Below are 14,857 nucleotides of genomic sequence, written 5' to 3' on the forward strand. Positions count from 1 at the left end.
TGAAGTAAGTCAGAAAGAGAAAAACAAATACCGTATGCTAACACATATATATGGAATCTGGGGAAAAAAACAACGTACTGATGAACCTAGTTGCAGGGCAGGAATAAAGACGTAGACATAGAGAATGGATTTGATGACATGGGGTGGGAGGGGGAAGCTGGGGAGAAGTGCGAGTAGCATCGACATATATACACTACAGAATGTAAAATAGTTGGCTGGTGGGAAGCAGCAGCATAGCACAGGGAGATCAGCTCCGTGCTTTGTGACCACCTAGAGGGGTGGGATAGGGAGGATGGAAGGGAGGCTCAAGAGGGAGGGGATATGGGGACGTATGCATGCATATGGTTGATTTGCTTTGTTGTGTAACAGAAACTAACACGGTATTGTGAAGCAATTATACTCCAATAAAGATCTATTAAAAAAAATAGAAGGCTAGAATGCATGATAGAAAGATACTGAGAGGACAGTAACTTTAAGCAAAGGGATTAGGATTTTCTCTTTTCTCTCCCCCAAATCTTAGTCACTTTTATCCTCATTGAATGATAAAACACTTACTTATACGTGACTTTGCTAGGTACAGTACCTGAGACCTGCAAAAATATACCATTGCTTTGAGATTTACAGTTCTAAGAGAAAACTAAGAGAGACATACAAATAGTGACCTTAAAATACCAAACCAGTACAAGTAGTCAGGATGAAGAAATAATCCATTATTGTTCCTAAAAATGTTTCAGCAATTTGATCTTCATTTTTAGCACAGAATGAGAAGTACATTGATAATGGCCATTTGAATATCCTCATCCATTCATTCACTAATTTAACACTGCACATTTTGAGTACTCTCAAATATCATCAAGCCACTCTGACAGTTGCAGATAAAGGTAAACTAGAGTTCTCTTTAGAGTCTGGCAGTCTAGTGGACAAACAGGCATGGATAATTAGCTTGTTGTAACACACTTTGGCTACTGCAATGGTAGAGATATGCACTGAGTACTAAGGATCTCCTAACTCACCACAGAGGTTTGGGAAAGCTTTTTGGAGGAGGTGTGGCTTGAGCTGAGTCGAACAGGATGTTAATTTAGCAAAGAGAAGACACTGATTTAAATATAAACATCAGCACAGAGTAGCGTGCATCAGGGATTATAACTGTCATTTTCCTGGAACATAAATCATGGGTCAGAGAGAGGTGGGAAAAAAACTGGAGAAGGGGACTCAGTGATAGCTTTCTACTGAGGAACTTGGACTTGAGCCATTCCAAATGCAGTAATTTAATTAGAAATTGTTCTTAACCTTTGACTTCAGTTTGGAGGTCACCATCTCTGGCGGCACTATCCCAGTCCTACATTTTGTATTTAGCCATTGCATCTCCTATTTTACCTCTATTTTTTTAGGCCAATTGATTTTGTATACAAAAAGAGTATATTTACATTACTGAAATTGGGTAGCAGGAGTATTTAGGTTCTATTTAAATAATCAGAGAAAGATGAATTGGCAGACTGATTCACCATTCTCCAGACATTCATAAGCCATTTCTTGAAGGAAGCTAAGATTGCTAATGTTATAGATCACATTTTATTGCATTTCGATGGAAAGAGCTGGTATTTTTGGATACAACTCATACTTTGGGAGGAAAGCAATACCTGATTTTCCTTACATGGATGTGGGCTTTACTATGAGTAATGAGAAATAAACTTATTTTCCAAGAAAATCTCATCGATTATACATGTTTACAGTTAAATGTTTTCCCTAAGCATACTTTTGGGGGACACCCAAATAAATGCATTAAAAATCAAATTTTTTTTTTTTTAGGATTTTGAAGAAAAGTAGCATTATTCCTGCACTCCAGAAACAAAAAGGAGTATACCAAATAAATTCTGTATGCAGAAAGAGTTGATCATTTGCATTCAAAAGAATGCTTTTTTCTGCACAGGGATTCACTGTAAGAATGCTTTAAATATCATGTTTACCTAAGATACTTTAAACTTGATATGACACCAGTAAACAAATATCATATACCTAACTTTACAAGAAAATATTAATATATGCCCATTCTAGGGTCATGGAATAAAGAGAGGAGAAACTTTCAGAGGAGATCAAAGGACATTTTTTTCTATTGTTTACAATCACAGTAGTGTATTCATGCTGAGGAAGTATTGCTGGAGAGTTACAGCAAACAGCCCTCTGGATCTCGCCTATTATTGAAAGAAAGATGCCATTTGACCTAATGAAATCAGAAATTGATTAAATGCAGTTCATCTAAGGGGAAATATGGTCAGGGAGTTACTGCCAGGGTCAAGAGGAGATGCGGTGATCTAGTGCTTGAGTGCTGATAGGGTTAGATAGACTTTCAGAGTAGCTGATGCTACAAGATACATGACAATGGACACTGAAAGGTCAGAGAGCGAGATCAACCCCTTAGATGGGAAGGAAGAGATTAATCAGAACATCCTTTGCTCAGCTTATAACTAAGTCCTCTTATCCAATGATTCACGGAGAACTGAATGTTTTGAAGAGACTGTAATCTATGGGTCCCAGGAAACTTGAATTGCTGCTAACTGTCTTGGAAACACATGTCAGAACAATTGCTGTGGTCACACAGTGCCTCAGTGAAGCCCTGGAACCTTCGTGAATAATACTGGGTTTTTTTTTTTGTTTTTTTTAATTAAATAATACTGTTTTGACAAAGTTAATTCAGATGTCTGATTATCAAGTGTGCATTTAATCTTTACTGTTTGTTTGTTTTTCTCATAATGTTTAACTCTTCCAGCTTTGGCAATGTAAATTTTCTTTGAAAACTTTTCATTTTTTTCTTCACCAAACAGGAATATTTTGAAATAAAGAACTCCCTTAACCTGTGGGAAACAATCAAGAAGAGAGCTGACACTCACCGTTCCTTAGATATTGTGTCTTAAATGTCAACTACGAACTGGCATTTTCTATTGGCGCTTGCCATCTACCTCTACAAGGATTAAATCACGAGCCGCTGCAGCTGCTGACCTTCAACACCCCCTGAAAGGAGTTCGGGGGGCAGAGCAGAAATGAGGCACGCTGTGCTCTGGGAAAAACTGGCAGAACAGGTCTTCAGATAGCTAGATATTTTCAGGAGCCAATTTTATGACCCCAATTCTTGTATCTCTTCATATCTGGAAAGGTGCTAAAATCTTTCATGGTGACCACTGCTCCTTGTGACTAGCAGTAACCTGCACGGGACTAGCAGAAACCGTCTGTAAAAAATATGTGCTTGATTGCATGTATTCCCCTTCACCAAAATCACATATATACCGACCTTGCCCCCTGCCTCTGTGGAGCAGTTTCTCAGAGCTATCTGGGATGCTGTCTCCCGGGCTGCAGTCCTCATTTTGTCCCAAATAAAACTCTCACATTGTGCGGTTTTTTTTTTAAGTCAACATAACTTTAGTAAAACAAATTTATTTTTATTTTCACACTTCAGTTCAATAGTTTATTTTTCTCAGGTGGATATTGAATGAAACTGGTGCCAGGGTACCAATATTGATTTTAGTGGGAAAAAAAAGAATCAGATAATTGACCACCTTATCTGAATCTGGATCTTTCTGACAACATGTTTACCCATAATATTCTACACAACTATTATGATTTTTTTCGTGTGTGTCCAGGTAAGAGCTTTTCTGTTTCTTCAGAGCTAGATATAATTTCTTTGTGCAATTTTAATATTGTTTTCATTTTCTTGGCAGATGGCTTATTCATCTTACTATTTTCATGCATTGGCAAGATTAGGCTGTTTTATACAAAATTCTTAATAAGAAGAAACTTTAACATATGTATTTATATGACTCTCCAGAACAGGCCTCACAATATGTTTTGAACAATTGCTAATTACATATTTATCCAGGAAACTAGTATGACTTTTCCATTTCGGATAATAATGAACATTTTAATAAATTTTGTTAATTATATAGTTACCAGAAAGGTCACAATAGTCACAAGAAAAAATATATTGGCTTTTGGAGAAAAAGTAGGAAAACAGTGATTTATCAATGTTTTACATTTAAAGAGGTCTTAATGTAACTCATACTCTGAAAATTTGACTTTTCTCTTAAAATTTTCAAATTACAAAATGTATATATTCTTTTATTGAATTGTGAACATGAGTAATGCCTAATTGTGTGTGTGTGTGTATATGTGTGTATATACTCCAGTTTTTAATTGTGAAACTTTCAAACATACAGAAAACAACAGCATCATGGTCACTCCTATAGATACCACCTAGATTCAACAAATGTTAACATTTGGGACAATGCCAGACTAACCTCTCATTACATACATGTCTTACAAAGAACACCTGACCTTGCTGAGGACTCACTTCCCCACCCATGCTGCAAAAACTTCCTCTCCAGTCCTTCATTCTCTCCTTTTCTGACTATTTCTTCTGGCTTGGAGGCCTTGCATTCCCTCCTTGCCATCACTGGGGATTTTCAGGGTCCAGGAATCTCCTGGCCAAAGCCATTCTGAGAATCCTGATTGCATTGGTGGAGTTGGTGTAAGGGTGGGGGGAGGAGAAAAAGGGAAACCAGATGGAAAGCAATGCTACTGGGAAGGCAGAGCTCCTAGGACAGAGGTGCAACAAACTCAGAATGAACTGTTCCCTAGAAACAACATTCAAAATGATTGCATAAGATTCAAGTGTGCTTTTGTGGCTAGTACATGGTTTCCTTACGAAAATGTGTTGAGGTCTAAGCCACCAGTTTACAATTGGATTTTGAGAAGTTAGTCTACATACAGTTGTGGATGGCCAGTATTATAATTATTTAGATTAGCACAAAAATTAACTGTCTTCTCTATCACACTTGTTTTCACTTGGCAAGACCATTATTACTTTGCAGGCAAATTTTTAAACAAAAATATCATTAAAGTTTCACAAGCATTTTCATTTTCCACTGTATAAATATCTCAATCCAATTTTTCCATTCTTATCTTTATTCCTGTAGCCTTGTACATACGTTCTTGTTACATACATCACTAAGGAGCTGTGGAATTAGGAAATCCATATCTAAAATACTTTTAGGATTTCACCCAGAATACATTTGGTTTTTACGATGCTTTCATCAAAAGACAGTTAATAGGAAACCCATTTCCTTTCGGTTCTATTACTTTTGATTTTATTCTTCTACCTTATGTTCATTTTGGGGTGCTTATTTATAATGCTAAGTATCAATTTTGTATAAACTTATTCAAGATTTCCATACATGGATTTACAGCTTAGCAATTGATTAGCATGAGATATACTACTCCTACAGCATAATCTAAATACAAAAATAATTTTTAAAAGTTTAAAGTACAGATGTGTGGAGCCAGGAATTTTAGTGGTGTGGCTTCAGATATATCTATTAATGAAAAATAATAAATACATGAATGAGGGAATAAACTAGAGGTATGGCTAAAGCAATGGTGAAATGGCTAGATGCTGAATCCTTTCCATCAACTGGAATTTCTTAATGAACTGCTCTTCTGGGCATAAATGAATCAAGAGTATTTCTTGGCTCCCTTGTGCTAGTTCCTGGTGTGCTGCTCCCAAGAATGCCCTGGCTGCCATTTTCACCTAGGGAGTCGCCAGGGAAAAGACCAGCTGCTCATATTTAGATTTTTGCAGCCATAACTCCCATATCCAGTTCTGGCTCCTTTCCCCCTATTTCCTCTACACTCAGAGAGAAGATGTCAAGTATATATGCCTTGCTCCAGTCTTCTATCAGACACCACCCTTGGCTCATGCCCTAGTTTGGTGCCATCTGCTTGGGGACATAGAGGGTAATAATAAGAGCTCCTACTTATTGAGTGCCTGCTGTGAGCTAAGTATTTACATATCTAATTTCACATTGTCACTTGATCCTGCAAGGACAGTATTAGATCCATTTTTATAGATCTAGAAAGTAAAGCTCAGAAAAGTTCAGAAAGCTCTCCAAGGTTTCTTGGATTTATATTTGAGCTTTTCCTCTTTGCCATCAGTGGAAGACACTTCTCTTTCCTCGGAAAAATATGTTAGCATTTTCTTTGACTGACTCTCCACTTTCCATAACAGCCCTCCCTGGAGAGCTGCTCTCCCACTCTCATCCCATGCTGGTGTCCTGAATTTCCCACAGTGATTTGGCCCTTACATTGAATTTTCTGGCTTCTTGTCTGTAAGACTCAACTGATATCTTAAAATATCTGATTAGTACTTAATAGTGTTGGCAGGTTAGAATCATATTTTAAAAAGGAAAGTATATTTAAGCACTTAACTTTCTGATTCACTCACTGAAAGTACATATTTTTTTTCCCATGTTATACAGAGAAACTGGACAATGAAATGACCACCTGTTAGCTGCTAATGATGTTCACATGCCTTTAAAAAAAGTAATTCTGGCTTTATCTGTCTACAATCTTGGCGACAAAACTCGTGGGAACATCAAGGGCACAGGAAGCCAAAGGCAGCAAACTGACAATAAAGTTTGTTCTTAGACTGCTAATAAGGAAGGAGACACTGTGACTCTCTAACTCCACATAATTATTTAATCTCAAGAGGGTGACATAAAACCGAATGCATGCTTTAAAAACTTAAGTTTGGGTGCTCAAATCTGGGACTGAGATCAGAGGGGTTTCACAGAGCGTATTTCCTACTTGAAAAAATATTTTAAAAAGCATCAAATATAAAATATGCCAATCACTATCTTAAATGCATAGCTAATTTGATATTGTGTGGGTGGGTCAATCATTATGCCTTTCAAATGAAAATGAATATGTAAATACCGAATGAACTTCATTCAAAGTATTAGATGGATATTAACTGTATCCTACGTTGCAAAAAATATACTAGTCCTAAAAAAGGCTTACAACTATAAATATCCACCAAAATACAGTAACGAAGCATTTTCTAAAATTAGGGCTAGCAGTAAAGATTAAATGACCCTTTTAGTTTAACAGTGAAATCAAAGTCCAAAGGCAACATCTGGTTTTAATTCTTTTGCTAATATGTTTTTGGGTACCTATTTAAGTTTATTGATTTATATGGATCTCATCTTTAATGTAATATTTCCACCCAAGGCCAAGGTTGATATAAACTAAGTTTACCTTTTATTTGTTCACTTCACTATAGTGTGATGGTTAAAAGCACAGACTCTAATATCGGTTTGCTTGGGTTTGAAACTTGTCTCCATAACTTGTTTTTTGTACAGGTTGCTTTAATTTTCTGTGCCTCAGTTTCCTCATCTATAAAATAGGGTTAATAATGGTACCTATGTCATTGGGTTAGTAGAAGGATTAAGTAAATCAATATAAGACAAGCACTTAGAACAATGCCTGAATAGTAAGTACTCAGTATTTGCTATCATTACTTTTTAACTGCATAGAAAAAGGTGAATATGAGGTCATTATACAGTTAAATACATTTTGAAATGAATAGAATGAATCATATGTCTCTTTCCTTGTCTTTAGACAGGATCGAACTTAAGCCCAAAGTAGACAAATAACTGTCTTTCCCAGTTAAAAATAAATTCTAAAGAAAAGCGGCTGGTATTCTACCTGTAGGAATTTTTTTCCCCAGTATGGTCTGAAAACATTTCAAGTGACTATTGCTGAATACAAAATCCATTTACCTCAATGTTTCTCACACACACTTTTATAAACCTTTATTTTCTCCTGAGCTTTAGGCTTCAGAAATGTGCCAAGGTCTCCTCCAAACCAGCAATTATATCTGAGATTCCAGAGCTACTGCTCATTGCCTCATGCATCCTTTTATATCCACTACAAATGTTTATGTAGTTAACATTAATTATGTACTCACAGTTGAATTCTAATTCTAAAATCTTATGTCTGATCCCATATGAAGTCAAGAGGGACAATGAGTGACCAGGAATTCAAGAGAAATCTTCAAATGAGATAACTTCAAACTGTACCATCATATGGAAAACTTTTAAAAATGGCATTGTTTATCTTCCACAAATAATTTGGAAAGCATCATACAGTCCAAGACATTAACATTGATAATTTTAAGCTCTAAGTTAACACAACTGCTACCTAAATATGTACCTAACAGTTGTTGAAACTATGGTATGGTTCTTTGAATAATGACAGTTTTGAAAGGGTGCTCTTACTCAAAGTTGTCATGCTGTTTCTAGATTTGGGTTCCTAATAATTTAGATTTGGAAGATATAGTATCACATATAAATAGTTTCCCTCTTTCTTGTCATGTGGGTGAATGTACATGTACATTTATGTATAAATATGTATAATATTCTCTAATGCACACAAATATGTGTATCTACACATATGGTCATCTAGCATATTTACTCATATACATATGTAGATAAGGAGATATTCCATAATCAGCCTTTCTCTACTTACTGAGTTCTCCTTAAGTTCAAAAAGCTAGGATATAACTACACTGATCTTCGGTCAGAGGGAAATTGCAGAAAAAATGGTGATTCAGAAGATTCAGTGTAGGTAGACAGATGATGCAAGAAAGGTATTATAATTTACAAGACTTTGGGAAATTGTTTTTCTCTAATTCCAGAGATATCTACTTGTTCTTTTAGGAAGCTGAGACTCATGTCAACTCTGTGAGATATGCACGACATTTTTTCATAACTCCCTTTATTGAGGAATAATCAGAGTGAAGAAGGTTAAGAGATATGCTCAAGGTCACTATATAAGTGGACAGACTGGTCCTTTTCATTTCAAATTCATTTCTTTTAGAATATTAGAAATAGATGTGACCTTGGAGGACATCTAATCCACATTCCATATTTCTAAATCTTTCTGGTGGTCTAAAAGTGTAGAAAGTTGCATAGTCTGTTGGTTTATGTTGAGCCAACTATGCTGGTCACTCATATATCTTTTAATGTATGGAAATCAAATAGTCAGCTTACCAAGGTTTGGAGACACTTGACATTTCCCACTCTCAAAATCAATCACCAATCTGAACGCCATGGTTATTACTCAGAGATTCAGAGGTTTGCTGTAAGCAGAGACCATGACCTTGGAACAATTATTTTTTCAAAAGGCATTACCAACAATGACGCATGCAAAGCGCCCAGACTGCCCTCCAGTGCATGAATCCCTGGCCAGAAAATGGCTACGAATCTTCCATGAGTAGTATGAGTTTGGCTCAAATCTCATTTCAATGCATTTATATTTCATAAGCACTGCATTTAAACAGAGTTAAAATGAGCAAGTCAAAAGAAAATACTTACTTAAAGATTTCCTGTTCTCTGGTTTCTGTTCTTTTATATCACTATCATAGTGACTTAGTAGTTCAGTACTGGAGGATCTCTGAATTTTAAATAATTCCAGGTTTCTTGAAGGACTACTTGGATCCTTTGGCTGGAAATGACAATTAGATGGGATAATTTTACAAGGAAGAAAAAATGCACTGAATAGTTCTGTGATCTATTTTGCTGTTAAAGAGAAGTTTGAAATAAGATAATTATTTTGGAATAGGGCCCCTAAGCTAAGCTCAATTTTCAAATTTAATAATTATATATATATATATACACACACACACATATACATATATATATATATATATATATAAAACTTACTAAATGCTGTGCATACCCCAAGCACTCCATGCATTAACTCAATCATCACAGTAATCCTATGAGGTAGGTATTATTATTATTATCCTTATTTTCCAGACAAGGAGACTGAAGCCAAAAGAGATAAGTAATTTGCCTAAGGCCACACAGCTAGTAAATGATAGAACCTGGATTCAAACTTTCAAATGCAGGAAGTTTGACTCCAGAGTCCACTCTTAATGACAACAGCAATCTGTGTGTGTGTGTGTGTGTGTGTGTGTGTGTGTGTGTGCATGAGTACTCACGTGTGCCTGGATAAGGGAACTATATTGATGATGGGGAAAAGTCAATTTGTTATTTTATTTTTGAAAGTTTTGATCCCAAAGTTATATAATGGAAGTGTGTGATTAAATCACAGTAAAATTACACAAAAATGTTGTAGTTTTTGTATACATTATTAAAAGCGCTCAAGAATATTTTCTTCTCAAGATTTTGCAAATATTAGTGTCCTAAAATAAGATGTTTGGTCGAGAAACAGTATAAAATGAGTAGTTTTAAATAATTTGACTCTTTTAAGAACATACTCTAAATATGTGAATTTAGGGTAATTTCATGAAGTTCTAGATACGTAGTTTTCATGAGAAGAACAATCTAGCTTAGCTGGAAGAACAATGAAAATCAATACAAAGGGTTATTGTTTACTGGTATTGTAACAGTGAGTATGGGCTTAAATACATTGATATTTATTTTTAAGAATATGTATTATAGATTGCATAAACTGAAAATGTAAAAATTCAGTAGTTATTAAGTTCTTGTGTGCTTTTTACAGCCTTCAGTGAATGAATGTCTGTGTTATTTCAGAAAAAAAATGAATGCACTGTGTTTTTGAAAGAGAAAAATCAAATGACATTTAGTTCCACAAATCCTCTCTACTGAAAATGGTTTTCGTGGACTATTTAAACTTAAAATAACTTACTAACTCTCAATTCATAGGATCTACTTAAATGCATGTGTGCTTATGCCTAAGCAATAGATTTAAATGACTACATTCTAATTCATAAAGGTAACAGCCAAAACAAATACATACCAATCTGTCAATTGCATTTTTGATAGCATTGAACCAATCCAATATGATGAAGTCAATATCTGACTGCAGAAGGAACTCATTTCCTGATACTGTTGTGATCTAAAAAAAAAAAAAAAAAAAATGAGAGGTAAGCAAACCATATAAAATAAAATAGATCTCTTACATTAAAAAATATATACTTTTTTAAAAAACACACTTTAATACACTCAGATATTTTCTTGTATTCCAGTAATTGTCTTTCTGGAAACTGGGAGACTAGGATCATTTTGAACTGCTCTCTATAAACGATTTTTTCATGTCATAACAAATATATTATTGTTTTAATAATAGAACAATTAACTCAGAGTAGGCCTAAAGCTGAATTACTCCAACTCATGGAGAAAGCAAGCCAGGAAGTTCAGAATAATGCAGACAGTATCCACTTAAGTCAGAACCTCAGAAAAATGCACCCGGGTGTGTCAGAATTCATTCTGCACTTTTGGCTCTTTCCTGTTTGTCTCTTTCAAATCAAAGAGTATCTCTATATGGAGGGCACTAAAACAGATTATTTACCAAAGAGACTAATGCAGACTTTTCTGAAAGGTCATTCTAACAAATAACATTTGGCTATTTCTACTTTCCTATCATAAAGACCTATAGGAAAGCAATAAAGGACCAATTTCCTCACAAAGGGAGTACATTAGAATAAAAGTTCATTTACATATTTGAACCTCTCATGGAGAGTACTTATCAAATGAACATTCCTGTTCCAGACTCTTAGGGCTGTTAAGTAGTTGGCAATATTTAGCATGCAACTATACGTTTTTCATTGCAGGGAATCTTTTTCTCCCTGGAATTGTGAGAGAAGAATGTGGCCCTATAGAAAACAGAGCAATGCTCTTGATTTCACACATAAAGGACTACTTAGACAAGAATTTGATTAGAGTGGGTGTGGACACGCTCTTCGTATTAAGCTATCAATCTGAACTGTGAAGATTTTCCCTTTGTATTGTTGACTTTTTGTTTCAACAGGAAGATGAACATTTCCCAACTACTGTCACACATCAAGCAAAGCTTCAGAGGTTTAGAGGACTGACATTTCAAAATACTCAGTCAGGAGCTAGTCACCTCTTCTCAGCCTTACTTCCTCTAAATAGGAGGTAAATGCTGAAATGTGGCACAAGTTCAGAAAATCACAAATCATGCTACAAAATGTCTCTGTAATTCTATCATTAAAGTGACAATTATTACCCCAAATAGCTCACTCTGAAGGTTTCAGTGATTCTTATGGCAACATTTAATGACAATAATCCTGGAGTTTTAAAGCAATCTTTGATTACACACATACATATATATTCATTTGCATTGATTTTTAGAAAAAACTATTTAGAGATGCAACATTACTCAGTGCTGCAATGCAACCATTCTTGAGTGAGTTGGATTCCAACTTTTTACAATTGTAAGAAAAGGAACTATTCAAAGTACATTCAAATTATGAGAAGTGAAAGATTAGAAAATAAGAGGAATTTAATTATCCACACTAGCATTTGACAGATTACCAGGGCCTATCACCCTTTTTTTTTTTTTTTTTCGGTACGTGGGCCTCTCACTGCTGTGGCCTTTCCCGTTGCGGAGCACAGGCTCCAGACGCGCAGGCTCAGCGGCCATGGCCCACGGGCACAGCCGCTCCGCGGCACGTGGGATCTTCCCGGACCGGGGCACGAACCCGTATCCCTTGCATCGGCAGGTGGACTCTCAACCACTGCGCCACCAGGGAAGCCCTATCACTCTTTTTTTTAAAGTAAAATTGCGTGCAAGATTCGGGATGGCTCAAAATAGCCTCCAAATAGTCCTCTGTTTTATGTATCTAGTAAAAGACAGTTAAGCTGATGTTTGCTTAATTATCTGAACACACTTACAATGGTCTTTACTTACATAAAGTTCCAAATATTTACTTTATAAAGTGCTGCCACAGAAATAGTCATCTAAAAATATAAGGTCACTTCTAACTAACGCAAGAAAACTAGTAATGGCCTTGACCTCTACCTTCATCCTAATCTGAAGGTAAATATTTTGATTAAGAATGTATTATATAATGTTACAATTTGTTAACATACACAGAGAAAAATCAATTAGCCCAAATGCAGTGTACAACCTATTTCTCTGCCATTATAAATAAACCATTATTAAAATTATAAAAAGGAACATTTTCAAAGTACCAGAAACAAACATATTCTGAGGGTTTAGGAAAGAGCCAGTATGGTTCAGTTTTCAGTCTAGTAAATTCAAACAGTGATAAAATGTAAGTACTTCAGCAGTGCATTTGCATTTTTGGTGCATGCTATGCAATGCAAAGGGGATCTTTACTCCTAACACAACCAAGAGCAAAATGTACTTTAAAAGTTTCTTTGTCCAAATATATTACTGCATTAATTGTACATAATCAGTGATTTATGAATTCATTTTGAGAAGCTGGATCAGAGAACTATGTGAATGCAATTCATTCAAAACATACTATCAGAAAGATACAGTTTACATCCTTTCCTTGGTCTTCCCACTAATCTTTCAAGTTACTAGGCAGTCTGGAGAAGTCTGCTACTGCTCTCTACAGTTTAAATGCATCCACTTCTTAATTACAGTCAGTAATTGACTGTTCTGCTCCATTCCAATCACTCACAGGAAAGCAGTTTCAAAGTCTTTGGCTGGCAAAACACATTTAATTCAGGTTTCTCAATCCACTTTTTTAACATTACCTCTTTAGGTTTTCTGATAAATGGTTTGCTGAATCATACTTGCACTTTGAACAATCAGATTTTCAACACTCTTAAAAAAAAGATATCAGTAAATGTTAGCTTTGACTAAATGTTTGATTATCTCCTGATGACACTATAGAGTGATATAGAACTGATAACAGACATAAAAGATTTGATATTAAGCCAGGCTAATGTATTCTTTCTGTATCATGCTTTGTCTAACTGACAGATGCTGGAATAAGGTAGATGAAGGAAGAACTTCCAGAAAAGATGGGTTTAGGCAAGAGCTGTTGGTCTACACTTTGCTTCAAAGCCTACTTTAGACAAATACCTCTTGAAATCCCTTATCTCCACTAAGCTGTATTTTGAAGGGATATATCCTGGCACCAAAGCCGTCTCAATGAAATTTTCTGGTGTTGTCAAGAATAGATATATTTAAATACCTGTCAGGAAATTTGCCTGAAACTTTTTCTCGCTAAATAATGACCACCTGAATTCTTGCTGGTAATAAGTGTATGCCTAAGAAATTACATAAGCATATCCACTGGGCAACACGCAGAACAGACACATTCCTCAAGACTCTGGTGTTAATTGTGCAGTAGTTTCCCTGGGCTAGGGACATAACTTAGTCTGTGTCCTTGTTAGGGCTCCTCTGAAGATGAAAGCAGGTACGTCCCAACTCCAAACTTCACTGATTAGAGACAAGGAGAGAAGAAATTTGTTTTCTAACCTTTAATTAACAAATGGAGTATAGTTATGCTAATTTAAAGCTGCTTAAAGGACTTTTAATGAGTAGGGTTTATGTTTAAGTATTGCCCTTTTCAATATTGTCAATTAAGTACTGCTCTTGTCAAAATGCATTCTGGCGGTTAGTCTTTCCCCTGTTGGATGTTCATTTAAATGAGAAATTAATATGTAGGATGGTATTTATATTATTAACATTTTCCATACTTTGGTTTACCAGAATAGAAACAAAAAATTTTCAGAACATCACTTTTTTTTTTCCTGATTGTAAGACATTAAATTTACTGTGGAGAATTTAGAAAAACTAAAGATAATGAAAAAACAAATTAAAACTATTCATAGCTCCATAGAGGAAACATTATAGACATATTACTTTAGTTATTTTTCAGTCTTTTATAAATAATAACTAAATGTATGTGATAATGATCAATGAACAACTTTACATTATAGATACCTCATCAGTAAAACATATTTGATGGTTAAATATTGTCGGCTACTTCCATTCCAGTTGACCTCAAATGAATGTTGGGAGACTATCAAAGGTGCTAGAGTTAACAAGTGACATGTGTTCCCCTGTTTGATAGTAACAACTTACCTACTGCAGAATAAACCCCACACATAATTTTAGTTCAGGAGAATGAGAAGATGTATTTCTCACCGAACATCTCCCTAATCATCAATAAGGACTGATTAAACATCTATTAAGTGCAAGGCACATTGTTAGAAGCTAAGAATACACAACTCTCACCCTCAAGAGCTCACAATCT

The 14,857-nt window shown here is 35.4% G+C and overlaps 1 protein-coding gene across 7 annotated transcripts in view; it reads right to left on the reverse strand.

Moving 5' to 3' along the window:
* Window positions 1–14,857, reverse strand: part of ARHGAP15 (Rho GTPase activating protein 15) — a 623,182-nt gene that overhangs the window by 293,604 nt on the left and 314,721 nt on the right. For all 7 annotated transcript variants that reach the window (XM_022569650.2, XM_022569649.2, XM_022569655.2 and 4 more), the window contains 2 exons: window positions 10,615–10,713; window positions 9,204–9,333 (listed from right to left, as the gene is read on the reverse strand). In XM_022569650.2, the coding sequence (XP_022425358.1) occupies window positions 9,204–9,333; window positions 10,615–10,713 (229 nt within the window). The remainder of the gene's footprint in view (window positions 1–9,203; window positions 9,334–10,614; window positions 10,714–14,857) is intronic.

The sequence above is a fragment of the Delphinapterus leucas genome, chromosome 8 (genome assembly GCF_059928025.1).
Source record: "Delphinapterus leucas isolate spDelLeu-1000000601 "Yukka" chromosome 8, BTC_Dleu_Yukka2, whole genome shotgun sequence".
NCBI lineage: Eukaryota > Metazoa > Chordata > Mammalia > Artiodactyla > Monodontidae > Delphinapterus > Delphinapterus leucas.